Source organism: Ascaphus truei, chromosome 17, assembly GCF_040206685.1.
Source record: "Ascaphus truei isolate aAscTru1 chromosome 17, aAscTru1.hap1, whole genome shotgun sequence".
Taxonomy (NCBI): domain Eukaryota; kingdom Metazoa; phylum Chordata; class Amphibia; order Anura; family Ascaphidae; genus Ascaphus; species Ascaphus truei.
This window is the reverse complement of record NC_134499.1, coordinates 33,973,306-33,987,212: the sequence shown is the minus strand read 5'-3', so window position 1 is coordinate 33,987,212 and position 13,907 is coordinate 33,973,306. Positions and strand designations below refer to the sequence as shown.

General features: G+C 42.3%; 2 protein-coding genes across 6 annotated transcripts in view; one reads left to right on the top strand and one right to left on the bottom strand.

Annotated features, from left to right (window-relative positions):
• Positions 1–4,193: 4,193 nt before the first annotated feature.
• Positions 4,194–13,674, bottom strand: THOC7 (THO complex subunit 7). Of its 2 annotated transcripts, none has more exons than XM_075574735.1 (8): positions 13,399–13,674; positions 11,729–11,849; positions 9,004–9,131; positions 8,006–8,092; positions 7,550–7,607; positions 6,623–6,689; positions 5,160–5,229; positions 4,194–4,584 (listed from the first exon to the last, which is right to left on the bottom strand). In XM_075574735.1, exons 1-8 carry the CDS (start codon positions 13,415–13,417, stop codon positions 4,529–4,531), a joined length of 606 nt encoding a protein of 201 aa, XP_075430850.1. In that variant the 5' UTR covers positions 13,418–13,674; the 3' UTR covers positions 4,194–4,528. The 2 variants fall into 2 exon arrangements, with proteins under 2 accessions (XP_075430850.1, XP_075430851.1); XM_075574736.1 differs by lacking the exon at positions 13,399–13,674 and adding an exon at positions 13,127–13,253.
• Positions 13,344–13,907, top strand: part of ATXN7 (ataxin 7) — an 89,795-nt gene continuing 89,231 nt past the window's right edge. For all 4 annotated transcript variants that reach the window (XM_075574728.1, XM_075574726.1, XM_075574727.1 and 1 more), the window contains exon 1: positions 13,344–13,605. The gene's annotated coding sequence lies outside the window, so the exon portion shown is untranslated. The remainder of the gene's footprint in view (positions 13,606–13,907) is intronic.

The following is a 13,907-nucleotide window of genomic DNA, read 5'->3' as shown; positions in this document are numbered from 1 at the left end:
GCTTGGGCAGAAATTGGAGTATTAAAGTCTTTAATGTTGATCTATTACAAGGGTATAAAAAACAAAAAAAAATTACTTTGAATTTCTTTTGTAAAACAGAAATTTGCTCTGCAATAGCCTTGTGGTTCATATGAAAAGGAAATGTAGAGTCCGGCATATCACAATATTCTGCCATTCGCACTAAAATGCCAATTACGTTGTAGATCAACCCAATGTGCAGTATATGTGGCTCTAAAACCGAGGTGGGCAACCCTGTCGCCAATCACAAGTGGCGAATTCGCCATGAAAGTGTGGCGAATTTGAGTTTGCCAGCGTGTCCGGTAACAATTTGTCTAGGCGGTGGCGGCAAGCGCGAGTGTGGCGGCAACAGCCGATGGAAGCGCTGGTGCTGAGGGGAGGGCCGCGGGCGGTGGCCGGGAGCAGTGAGGAGGCAAGTGCTGAGTGGAGGAGAGGTTGACCAATCAGAGAACAGCGGGGGCGGAGCCAAACCCCAGAAGCGCCAGAGCCTGATATTGGGAGGATGGTCGGAATTTTTACATGGCGTGGCGAATTTAAATTCTTATTCGTCACACCTGTGGCTACGTTGAAAAATAGGTTGCCCAACTATGCTCTAAAACATGGTGCATGTTTGTCAGCTGACTAAGCACCTTGAATACACAATGTATCAGTCTTTACCAACAACAACAAAACTGCACATTTCCTGAATGCCTTTTAAGAGAAGCATCATCTCAGTAATATGCTGAGCTAGAAGCTTTCCCATCACACAAAACTGTCAATCCATTAATCTATAGCTTGACTTGCCGTATGTTGAACAACTCGGGTCAGTTTCTCAGGGAATTGCTTACACTCATCTAAGATTATGGCAAGCATTACAGATTTCCTTGAAGCACTACTGTGATCTGCCACATAAGAGTGTCTTGTTTGCACCAGTTAATATTTTTTATTGAAAAGCTCTTGCAGAATACAGTGTTACTGAATTGTAAATGGATGTTCACTTTAACTCCATGGGGAGAGACCACATCTAAAGCAGTTTCGAGCAAAGAGAGTATGTCAGAAAAATTGTTGATCTATAATACCAAGTCAATACTGCAAATGTAATGTTTATAGAGCCTCGTGGAAAAGGAGAAATATTGCATGAATGCAAATGCAAAAGAGACAGAACGTGGGCAAGAGAGAAAGGGAAGTGAGGGGCTAGCTGAGATTGACACATTCATCAAGAGGTTTTGGAAATGCAGAAGGAGAACCAGAAATACGAAGTACTGGAGGAAAACTTCCAGCTGGGAGAGAGTAGGATCCTGGTGCAATATGGTGTAAAATGGGGACCCCAATCATCAAGGTGGCAGATTATTCATGGACCCTTCAAAAGCTGCAGTACAAGCAATATCCTACGTGTTTTTTTTTTTTTTTTAATAAATCAGTTCTGTACTATGAAAAAATACTTGTAACATTTCTTTTGAAGAAAAAAAAAATCTAAATTTTGAAGTAATTTTTAATGTAACAAGCATTTTTGTTGACTTTGTAGCAACCATTAACAAAGTCACATCCCCTTCCTCTTCAGAAACAGGCACACCTCTTTTTGAGTGCTACCCTCTCTCTCTAGCAGTGCACCAATTGTATCTAGTGACACACATACCTGGTCACATGATCTTCTCCACAGAGCTTTGCATGTTGGGTCTTCTGCTGCACTGACAGCCATTTAGTGAACCCCCGAGCCGAATCTTCGCCGATCGATTACAGGAGAACAGATCGATCGGCAACTTAGCTTATCACTTATTGTGTGTATTGTATTGATGCACATATTGAAGGGATTTTTTTTTTTTTTTTTTTAAACGGCAGCTTGAACTGCAGCTTAAGGCCTGGGACATAGAGGAGCAAACAGCGCTGAGCCGCGCTCCTGCTCTGCCTCGCCTGCTCCAAAATGGTGCTTTTTCCTGTCCTTGCAGGCGAGGCAGTGAACGCGCTCAGGGGGTGGGGCGGAGGCGTGCCAGGAGGCGGAGCAGGAGACGAGGCTAGTCCCTCGCTCCCATTGGATGTGAGCGGTCACGTGACCGCTCACATCGCTTCCCCGAGCGGCAAATTTGAAACCTGCCTGCCTTGGCAGTTTCTCAGCCTCCGCACGCATCAGCACGCATGCGGAGGGAGAAACTATAGCCGCGCTGATGACAAATGCAGGGGCTTTGTGCATCTGCTCAGCGCGGCTCAGCCCGCCTCAGCGAGCTTAAAACTCACTATGTCCCTGGCCTTAAAGGGACAGCGGCAAGAATCTGAAGTTTACTTATAATTGCCTTTGAGGTGACTGGAACATCTTATGGGGTTCAACAAATCTCATTTACGGGGGTTTTCTTTTTAAAGCTATATAAAAACTTGATTATATGTATGGGAATTGTAAAGTTTGGATTGAGGTATTGTTTCAAAATGTGACATTGTTTACTCAAGAAACATTATTCATGAGATTAATTACGTACCAATGCCGTGTCTTTACACCCCAATCTGGTGTTTAGCACCTCGATCTGATGTTAACAGCCATTAAAATGAAATAGCACTTTTTGCCAGATTGGAGGGCGATAACCGATATCAGTGGCCTAAATTTAATTAGTATATTTTTAGGTGAGTCGTTCATTGGCTTTTGAGGCTTCAAAGTCTTTTCTTTAGATGTTCTACTTCCAAAGAAGATTCTTGTCAAGTTTACAAAACCTTATTTACAATGTTTAATAAGGACTCTCATGTTGGTTCATAAAAGGATATTGTACCCTACCCCAGGGGAGCCCAACTCCAGTCCTCAAGCCCCTCCCAACAGGTCCCTGCTTCAGCACAGGTGGCTCAATCAGACCCTGCTTCTGCACAGGTCGCTCAGAGGATCGATCTTTGACTGAGCCTCTGAGTGAGCCACCTGTGCTGAAGCTGGGATATCCAGGAACCCCAACCTGTTGCATCACCTATTCTACAACCATTATGCTGACTGGATCCTGCGAATAAAACATACACATGCACCATGACAAACAAGCAGCAAATAAGATGGCAGAATTGCCTTCAGATGCTTTATAATGAGCTCATTACTTAAGGGTAATATTTGATGTAGCTTATATATTGATGAAATTTACACTCATTCAGCAATAAAGCAGAAAAACAGACGTTTGCTGCACAGTTACAATGGGAGACAGAAGATAACATAAAAGCCGCACTACAATGCTGCCCACAGCGACTTTGTATGGAGACGGTGGCACTGGGTAATTCTAATTTACATTTAATGCTGGCTGGTGGGGATTTTCATTTAATGGCTAAAATATAGAGTGTATTGCATGGGGAATAGTTAATTGTTCCAGTATTGCTTTAGAAACTCTTGATTGATAAATTAGTATTGCTCGAAAAGGTGTGATCCTCTCTGCTTACAAACACGGAAGCAGTTCTGTAGGGAGGTTGCCATCCTGAAACAAGCAGCCGCAGAAAAAGCAGCGAGCATCTTTCTGTGTTCCCGATTGTCACCCTTGTGGCCATCACCCCTCATTTTAAAGCAGCAGTCCAAGCAGCCGCCCCCTCCCCTTTAATATGTGCAACAATACAATCCTCACATTTACAAGTAATTAGCTAATTTGCTGATCGATCTGTTCTCCTGTTACTATAGAAAGACAATGGCCATTTATCTACATTAATAAACTGTTCAGAAATGTGCTTCTCAGCGTTAATCAAACCCACCGGCAGACTCCAACACCCCAAGGCCTCGTCCAGGGTGGCGCTGAGCGGATGGACGCGCTCACGCTGGCCGCGATGAAACACATTGAGGCAATGCGTGTGGCCAGCGTGAGCAAGCGCCTGAGCATGCGTGGCGCTTAGATGCTTGCAGAACAAGCAAATTTGAATTTGCCATCCGCAATCGCGTCACGTGAGCTCCGTGACGTCGGGGCCATGCCCCCAGCCGGCCATGGATCGCCCGGCCGAGCAGGGCGCAGTGCACAAGCGCCAGTGCACCCGCTCCCTGCCTGGCTGCAGCCTAAGCCCTTGCACAGAGCGAGTATCCAGACTCAGCACAACCATCTTGTTCCAGGAGCAGTGAGCATTACAATGGGTATTTAAAAGCACATGGTATTTTCACTTCCTTTTAAGTCCAATAAAATGTACTAAGTGGGATTATACACGGTTCATTATTTGTACCCATGGAAGTATTTTGGAACAATAAAACACTTCATTTTCTGAAGTAACAGTATACCAATTTTTATTGCAAAGTACATTTAAAAAAAAGTTTCCAGAACAAAATGAAGTTTTTATGTCAAACTGAACATCTAACCTACAGATCGTTTTCCTAATCACCGAGCTAAGTATCCAAATAATTACTATCAAAACAGTTTGCTGTGGGTGATCCTGTGACAATCCACAACTATTCTGGAGGAATGGATATATCCCAAATTATAAGCTTTAGAGCCATGGCATATTCCAATAGAACAGCTGTGTTTTTCATGAACAATCACACAGCTTTGTCTGACAAAACTAAATCGGAAGCCAAATAAAATAAATACTGGGATATTTGTGTTTATTAAGTCTGGGTTTCCATTTGTGAGTCTTGAGATTCTTCGGCATTCTTTTCATCATCTGAAAAAAAAAAAAAAGCAAATGTTTATTATCTGATTTTCAAATGTGTCCCTACAACAAGATCTATTCTGAATCATCTTGCAGTACAGAATGGGATAGGATGCAAGGTAGGTCATGCACCTTTCTGCCCAATTCAAATCACCGTGTCAGGTCAGAGTAATCTGACATCAGAAGTTGTTAGCTGGTGACGGACCTGTGTATCCCACAGGCTGTTTTAGGCATGGGAAGTCATTAGAAAGGGGGGGGGATGTGGATTCTTGACATCTAATAAAATGACAAACCACCTGGTCTTAAAAAAATAAATAAATAAAATTTAAATGAGGGTCTTTTTTTTTTTTTTTTAATACATGAATTTGAAATGAAAATGTAACTTGCCCAACGATTTGTGATATCCATAAAATATTTTACATAGCATTTTTCTTTTTTTAAATAGAGGAGTGGGATGAAAGGTTTAGCATATCCCTGGGAGCCATCAGTGTTTCAATGTGCAGTAAATCTCTGGAAAGAACAGTAGATACAGGTGTGATTAACTGTAACCCAACTGTAGAATGTCAAGTTATAATAGAACTACTTACTTTCTAGAGTTTGTTGAAGTTCGTGGATGGTGCTGAGAAGAACATGGAACTGCTTCCGCCTTAATTCCAACTAAAGCAAAAATATATATACTAGAACATTTCAAGCAACACGCTGCAGTCCCTTCAATAATGTTGATACAAATATTATTTTTCCCTTATGTTATGCTGAGAAAAAAAACCTTATTGGCCATTATAAAGTGAGATGGTTTCACATTAATTCAAAGGTAACTAAACAATACATGGGGTATTGCATTATAGCCTTTCATAAGCATTCCCGTGCCTTTTTTTTTTTTTTTTGTACCATGGAGTCCTCTGGAGCAGAGGAACATTTAGCTCTGGAAACCCCTGGGTTCCAGAAATATATACAGGTCTTGAAACCATTCCAGGGGGAAATAAAATGGCCACTCAAATCTCACAGGCTTCATAATTCATGGCTATTTCAATTCTTGCAGAACTGATGTACTCATCCAACCCCCCCAAGAATTTGAATTTGTGATCCCGTGCTCCAATATTATGGATTAAATAAAAAAAGAGAAGTGTTGCATATATTGGTTGAGCTTTAGATAGATATTCATCTATCTTTATAAACAAACTCTGGGCTTGAATATCGTATTGTGCCATATTGTTATTCATGTTGCCATACTTTCATTCAATGACTGTGTTAAATATAGATAATCCAGTTTTATTATTTTACATGCATGTACCTGGTGTAATCTATGTGGATTTCCACCTGACTGACAAAACTATTAGCATACCATTTTTTATAATACTAAATTCATGGACTAGTTCTAATTATCTTATATAATACATCCCTACACCGCAAGCACAGTTTGAATTAGAATGAAACAGCGTACTGCTATTAATGATAACTTACAGAATATTTTGTAAATCATTATTGTATTGCTGACCTGAGGAAGAGAGGAGGACTCTCAAAAGTTTGTCTTAGAATATCAATTGTTATTCCAAAAAAAAAAAAGGTACTGCCCAATACTGAAGTACTCATTCATTCTTAAATAGTCAGAAATTCCAACTATCAAAACAGCAGCAAGCGGTGGAAGACAGAAAGGCAGTCAGTATTTGGAAAATACAACTTGGAGGATCTTTCAACTTAATTTTAATGCAAACTCTTATTTGGTCCAGCATCATACAGCCCATACAGGTCATGTTTTCAGGATATCCCTGCTTCAGCACAGGAGGTGTAATCAGTCTCTGCTTCAGCACAGGTGGCTCAATCAGTCCCTGCTTCAGCATAGGTGGCTCAATCAGAGGCTCAGTCTTTGACTGAGCCACCTGTGCTGAAGCTGGGATGTCCTGAAAACCTGACCTGTTGGGAGGGCTTGAGGACTGGAGTTGAGCACCTTGGCACTAAGCGACACGGTTGTGCAGCGATAAACTGATTTTAATACAAATGGATTTTACTAAAAGCACAGGGGAAACAAAAACTCCCCAGAAAACCCACTCACTTTGTCTTCAACGTTTTCTTTCGTGCGCGACAGCTGCTGCAATTCTTTCCCTAAAGCTTCCAGCTGCCTGAAATAAAATAAGCACATAACAGATCAAACCTAGCTAGTCAGTTAGGAACTTTTATCATTCCAGATATAAAATGTTTTGTGCTAAACCCAGGGGTGGCCAACTCCAATCCTCAAGGGCCACCCACAGGTGAGGTTTTAAGGATATCCCTGCTTCAGCACAAGTGGCTCAGTCGTTGACTGGCCAACTCCAGATCAGGGTTTACGGATATCCCTGCTTCAGCACAGGTGGCTCAATCAGTGGCTCAGTCGACTGAGCCACTGATTGAGCCACCTGTACTGAAGCAGGGATATCCTGACAACCTGACTTGTGGCAGCCCTTGAGAACTGGAGTTGGTCACCCCTGGTTAAGCACATAACCATCTCCACTGCTTGCACAATACAGTGCATGTTTTCCTTGTTGTTCTAGTGGCCATATGGGAAAAATGAAGATCTGATGTGCACTGAAAGAAAATACTTTTGAGGTTTTGAAAGCTCTGTACATTTCATCTATGAAAAACGTTCAATGTTGGTCCACTAAAAAGGCATCACAGCCTATATCGAATCTACTTTTCCCCCCCAGTGTGAAACATGTTAGTACACAAAATGAGAACACAGTAGGATGTAAAGAAGCATTCTAATGGAGAACATTTGCACAGCTCTTTTACGAAAAATATGACAGCCAATACATTACAAAATCCTGTAGAGTATACATAACTCAGCACTTGCAAAATGTTAGTAACGTAAAAGTTAATATGCATAAAGTAAATTAATTGATGTCACCAACCATTATCACATAGTTACCTGGTCTTTTCAAAAGTTAATCAGAATAAGAAAACAAGTACAAATTTAAATATAGTTTGTATTCAAAGTTATACTCACTTTAATGTCTCATGTCTATCTGGGTGGTGCTGTATCACTTTGGCCAGTGCATCATATTCTAAAAAACAAAACAAAAACATTAATAGAGTAACAAGTTCACATTTGGGTGTGATTGGTTATAAAGTTTCTCGTGTTTTTGAACCGGGGAAGAAATATCTCCGATTTATTAGAAATAAAGAAATCGGCTATTTGATTTTTTTATAAACGAGTGAGCTTTAATTCCAATGTAAACTTTGATAAATAACCACCTTTGCTTCTATCAAATTATAATTTGTTTCAACCACGTTACATACACAGAAAAAAATACATTGCTACATTCTGTATTTTCTCCCATCAAACGTGCAAATTTGTATATACATATGCATTAAAATGCAATTCATTGGAAATTTGTGAAGGTACCTCCCCTCTCCAGTCGAAGTGAACCATGGGAAGGTAAAACAACAACGATGCATTTACCTTGGCGATTTTTTCGTATCCGCTTGGCCTGCAAAATCTGCTTTTTACATTCGGATATTTTCTCGTGTGCTGCAGCGATGCTGCTCTCTTCACATGTCATCGAGACAAAACAAAAGCAAACAGATCAGCCTGAGCTACAGACGGTCAATGCTTCTCAAAGAAGCTTCGTAAGCACATGGGTCTAAAATGGACACAACTAGTCCTAAAATCTTGCCTTTTCAAAAAAAGATCATGCAAATTCTTGGACACAAACACTCAACCTATTCATTTAGAACTTATGTTTATTGTTTTAAGAGGAAATAAAAATACCACTTGTAGTTACATTTGCGTGTCTCAGAATGGTCTGCCACCCTGTCGTTCCCCATAATCACTTAGCAAACAGTGCTTCCAATGCAGCCGGGGATTCTGGGTAATAACATGTAAATGAGCGGTGTGTCATTTTAACATGGAACCCTATAAGAGGTAGTCACATTAATGATCTATGGGAACAGTTGATATTTTAGAAAAAAGGGATCGAAACTTTGTGGATTTGGTTTCAGTAGCACGATTCAAAATTGATGTGGCTTTTTATTCACTTATAAATAAAAATAAGAGAAGAGAAAGCAACACAGTTTAATCAGATAAGGGACATTTAAATACCCATTTGAAACTGTCACCATCAATAGTTGCCAAGACAGTCCAGCAATTACTAGAGCTTTGCTTTTGACCCTGCAACCCATAGGATTGTTAAAAGATCTACTTCCATATAGTCTATAAAATCCAAAAGGCTTATTCCCTGTAAACTGAACATTTTTCAAAACAGAAAGTTTGACAGTGAGCACAAATGAAAAAAATAAGTTGAATTATATATATAAAAAAAAAATTACAAGCTGTCTTTGAATAGATTTCACATTTCAGCAGCCATGGGATAAAGAATAATTGTGCGAAAAAGACACAAGCCAGAAAAGCGTAAATCAATTGAAATGTTATGATACAATACTAAATCGAAGCATCCTTACCTATATCAAAGTAGATCTTTTCATAGTTCTCCATCTCACGCAGGTTCATATCATGTACTAGAAGCGTTTTCCCCATGGAAAACTCACACTGGGACAAAGTGCTCAGCATACGCTGATACTGGCTGTATCTGAAAAAAGAAGAACGTCAATTAATTAAAGCAGATCTTGCTGATGTGCTGATTGTTTTCTTATACTCCTTTGTCAAATCCAAATACTTCCTTTTTTCTCTGAGTGCAAACTATTTTAAGCACTTTATTCAAATTAATGTAATAAATTACTCTACAGAGTATTATTAAGAGTACAGTATTAGTCATTTTAGCGGTTGTTTCATTTCTTTATTATTGTTATTATAATAAAAACAAACAAAACAAGGCATTTAGATTGCATAAAGCAGAACAAATTATTTGTTTCCTGTGATCGAACCATCAACGTCCAGCGAGAAGTACACAGGTCTACAATCATCTTTTTACATTTACAGAGATCGTAATGCAAATATACCCAGAGTGTAACTACTTTACTAATATTCTGTTTAATTTATTCATGCGGTATCTCACACAATAAGTGGTCATATACAAATAATGAAAATACAATGGTATGTTTATGGTGTTAAATATTAGTCTTATCTTTGTTTTAAAAGATCCATGCTCTACCAGATTTGCCTGAAACAAATTGTGTTAAGCAGTGACGAGGCATGCAAGACATTGCTTGGGAATACAGGAAACGATGCCCTGCCACCAAAGGGTTAAGATAGATGACCCTTAAGATATGGCATCCTATAAAATATAATTGTCTAGCTCCAGCTCCGCTATCCCCTAGCTATGTTGCATTTAAACTGGGGACTTCTCCTTGATCGTTTCAGTTCAAGAAGCAACATGATCTTGTGGCTAATAACTCAGCAGTGACTTTCCAATACAGATAAAGATTATCACTGTACATTAACAAATACTGCTATATGCTGGAGTTATGTTATTGTGCGACTGCAATTTTTACAGTTTTAAGCCACTAAATCCCTCTTCAGCTATCAGTTTTTAAAAGCCTACAATTCCTAAAATGTAATGAGGCCATTAAATGTGTACAATTATTTTCCAATTACCCAGAAGAAGAATCATTTTCTGTGTTACCTTGTGAAGCCATTTAAATGAAGTGTGTGACACAATATTCACATCAGTAATATGTAGGATATCCCCACTGGTCTAATTTACCAAATGAGAACGGTCATACAAGCAGATCAGTTTATATCTGTTTTTTAAATGCCAAACGTTACCATAAAATGTGCAATAAACACACACTTCTCAGCCATAAACAACCGCCAGAGACAGTTCCAATACATTGAATGGTTTTATCTTAGTGCTGGTTTAGGCCGAGCTCATACACTCCGCTTGCTTGTGAGAGTGCGAGCTCCATCCGTGCCGCGCTGCTGTAGCACAGGCGATCTGTGCTCATAGTGCTGCAGGCGTTTGGGGAAGTGGCAGGGGCGTGTCACAAAGCTGGTTCGTCCTCATTGGCTGAACTAATTCATGTATTGTCTTCTCAAAACGCTGCCGCGTCAATGCACTACTTCGCCGAGTACTGAATTGTGCCTGACGTGCACGCAGCACCGCCGCCTCTATAAGCACGGCCTTAGGCTGCGTCCACTCTGCCGCTAACCACGCTCATGCTTGGAGAGCAGTGATGTCACCAACTCTCCAAGCATGAGCGCTCAGCTGTTCTGCATATTTGTTTTCAAGCGCGAGCGGGGGGGCCGAGCAGTGACTGGCGCTGATTGGTTTCTGACGGTCATGTGACCCTTCAGCACGCCTGGAAAAAAATTTCATCTGTTGCGCCTAGCGCCCGCGAGTGTATGGGCACGGGCGCGAGTGTGGCCGGACACATTGAGATTCATTGAGCTCAATGTGCCAAGCGTGGTCAGCAGTGGGTGCAGCCTACGCGCTGATCCGTGCTGAGGCGCACTGGTACTTACCAGTGAGTCCCTACAGCCGCAATGAGAATGCAAGCGCGCGGAAGCGTAGGTCTTAGGGAAATTTTAAAATCAAGCGCTTGCTGGAGCGCAGGGCCGGTTATGTGAGCGGTTCGCCCAATCAGGGCGAAACAGCTCCGTGATGTCACTAGCCGCCCGCCGACACGCCCCCGGACGGCGCGCTGTCTAAGGCCAGGGAAAGCGCGCCTCCGCACGCCAGCAAGAACCTTGGCCGAGGCCTCAGGCCTCGTCCATGGTGACACTGAGCGGGCGCAAGCACTGAAACACATTGCAGCAATGTGGGCGGCCAGCGTGAGTGAGCGCCTGCGCATGCTCGGTGCTTAGCTGCTTGCCGAAGCAAATTAGAATATGCCGCTCGCTGGCGCATCACGTGAGCAATTCGCCCAATGAGGGCGAACCAGCTCCGTGACGTCATGGCCGCACCCCCCGCGTACAAAGCTGGCCACAAAATCGCCCGGCCGAGCAGAGCGCGTGACGTCACCGCACATGAGTGCCAGCACGCTCCCTCCCTGCCTGGCCGTAGCGTTACTTAAAAGCAACGGGAACAAACAGAAGGGGGAAAAACTTACTGTATCCAAAAAGGATAGGAAAAAAATATCTTGTTTCAAAGAAATATGGGAGATGATAAGGAAAATACGTAACATTTATGGACCAGCTGCAGAGCTCTTTACCAATGTAGCTGTACAAAAGCTTCCAATAAATGTAATTATTATCAAAAAGACACCACCAACCGTGAGACAATCTTACCCATCTTCTTGAGTTCCACCAGAGTTACACCACTTTATGAAACTTTTTACCATCAAGTTAATTCTTCGGTCATCGCCAGCGCCATCTCCATCAATTAAAAGCCGCTTGCGGATAACTTCATCTGTCATAAATATTAAAGCAATGTATAAGTAAGTATACAATTTGTAGCCATTGACAAAGTAACTCTCTTGCAAGAGTGAATACAACAGACTGGTTGATATAAAAACCCTCAACATGTTTTCCTTCTGATCTTCTGCTTATAAAGATATAATCATAATTTACATAATGCATATGCGCACCGCCTGTTACTTTTTATCGGCAAAAAGCTCAGTGGCATCTCTCTGAAAATACAGTTGTGCTAATATTGGAAGCTGCTGTCTACACTTGATTTTTTTTTTTACATGAATAGCAAGGAGGAAGATTTTATCAAAATCTACAAATACATCTGGTGTGTGCTTCACGATACAGCATATTGATCAACAATGATCTAATCATTATGGTACTCGAGACTTCTGTGTCTTGTTTTAGCATGGAGTCTGCTCAAGACTTAGAGCAGCGCTATTTTGGCAGACAAATTTACTTTTTCACATCCCTTTTAAAAAAGTATAAATGTGTTGTGAAAAAAAAAAGGGGGCCTTGCCATGGCAATTTATAGGTTCGAATTTTAAAAAATATGGCCACACAGACTTGGCCAAATAATGTTTGTCCATCTACGTTTACAGGGGTCTCTGGGAGAGATTTATTAAGCGCTGACAAGGCTGCGGCCCCGCTGGCGCTGACCGCGCTCATGCTTGGGAGCGGTGATGACACCAGCTCTCCAAGCATGAGTGCCAGGTGTCCTATCTATTTTGCAAGCGGGGGAGGCGGGGGCATTGCGGGCAAATTGAGCACACTAGAAAGTTACATTTTTTTGTTTCCCCAAGCGTGGGTGCCCGCGCGTGAGCGTGGATGTGACGATCCACATTGACTAAGGTAAGCGCGCTCAGCGCCAGCAGGGACATCACACCTGATCTGATGTTAGCTGTCATGCAAATGAATGGCAGTTTATTTATACAGGCATATGTATCAAAGCAAACGTGGGGCAATTTTGAGGCAAAAATGATAATCTACAGTATATCATATGTATTCAAGGGGAAAAAGTGGGATTGTAAATAATATATTTCTGTATAAAAATAGAAGTTTCTTCTTTGATATATCTGGAACAATATAATGGGCCAAAATTGCACCATGATCCATGGACCCCTATACTGTTTAGAGAGCAGTAACACAGTGGATAGCTCACCACAGAATACCATACATTACAGGTATATATAAATATAATACATATTAAGGGAGAAGGAACCCTGCCCTGAAGAGCTGACACTCTAAATATCCCCAGCAGTGCAGCACAGTGACTACCTCGGCTAATGGAGAGAACACACACACAGTGTACATGTTACATGCATGATGCATTCATGGGCCGCAAGGGCCGCAAGCCCCGAGGCCCCTCTCCCTCCCCTGCCCACTTATCAGCCTCCGGCCCGGGCAGCCAGTTAACGCGAGGGCCAGGCTTTGCGGCCTGCAGCCCTCCCTGACGCGTGCGGCCGGGTCCGGTGCGCGGTGGGAGCCGGGGAGTGCGGTGCCTTGGAGGCGGGCTGGCGGTGGATAAGCCGGGGGCTGCTCGCACTTACCGTCGGTGACGGCTCCCATGTCGGCGGGCAGTGAGGTCAGACTCCCACAATGCAGCAGCCGGGGGATAGAAGCATGGAGGCCGCAGTCACCGCCTCGCACTCGCCTTTCCTGTAAGCTCCCCCCCTAGTCTCGGGAGGCCCGGCGCCTCCCCCCCGCACCTCCCCCCGGAGGGCAGCAGCAGAGAGAGGCCTCCCCGGGCCCCCCAGGTGAGCACAGGGCGGGGGGTCATGTATCGCACCTCATATCATCCAGGGGAGACCCACAGCGGGCAGTGCACCCCCTGTAACTGAGCAGCCAGAGGCAGCTATATATATATACATATCATACATACACTGTGCACCTCCCAGGGATATATATATAGATATATATATAGATATAAAAAACATGGGCTCCCTATACATATATATATATTACATACACTGTGCACCCCCAGGGATATATATAGATATAGATATAAAAAACATGGGCTCCCTATACATATATACATATATCATACATACATACACTG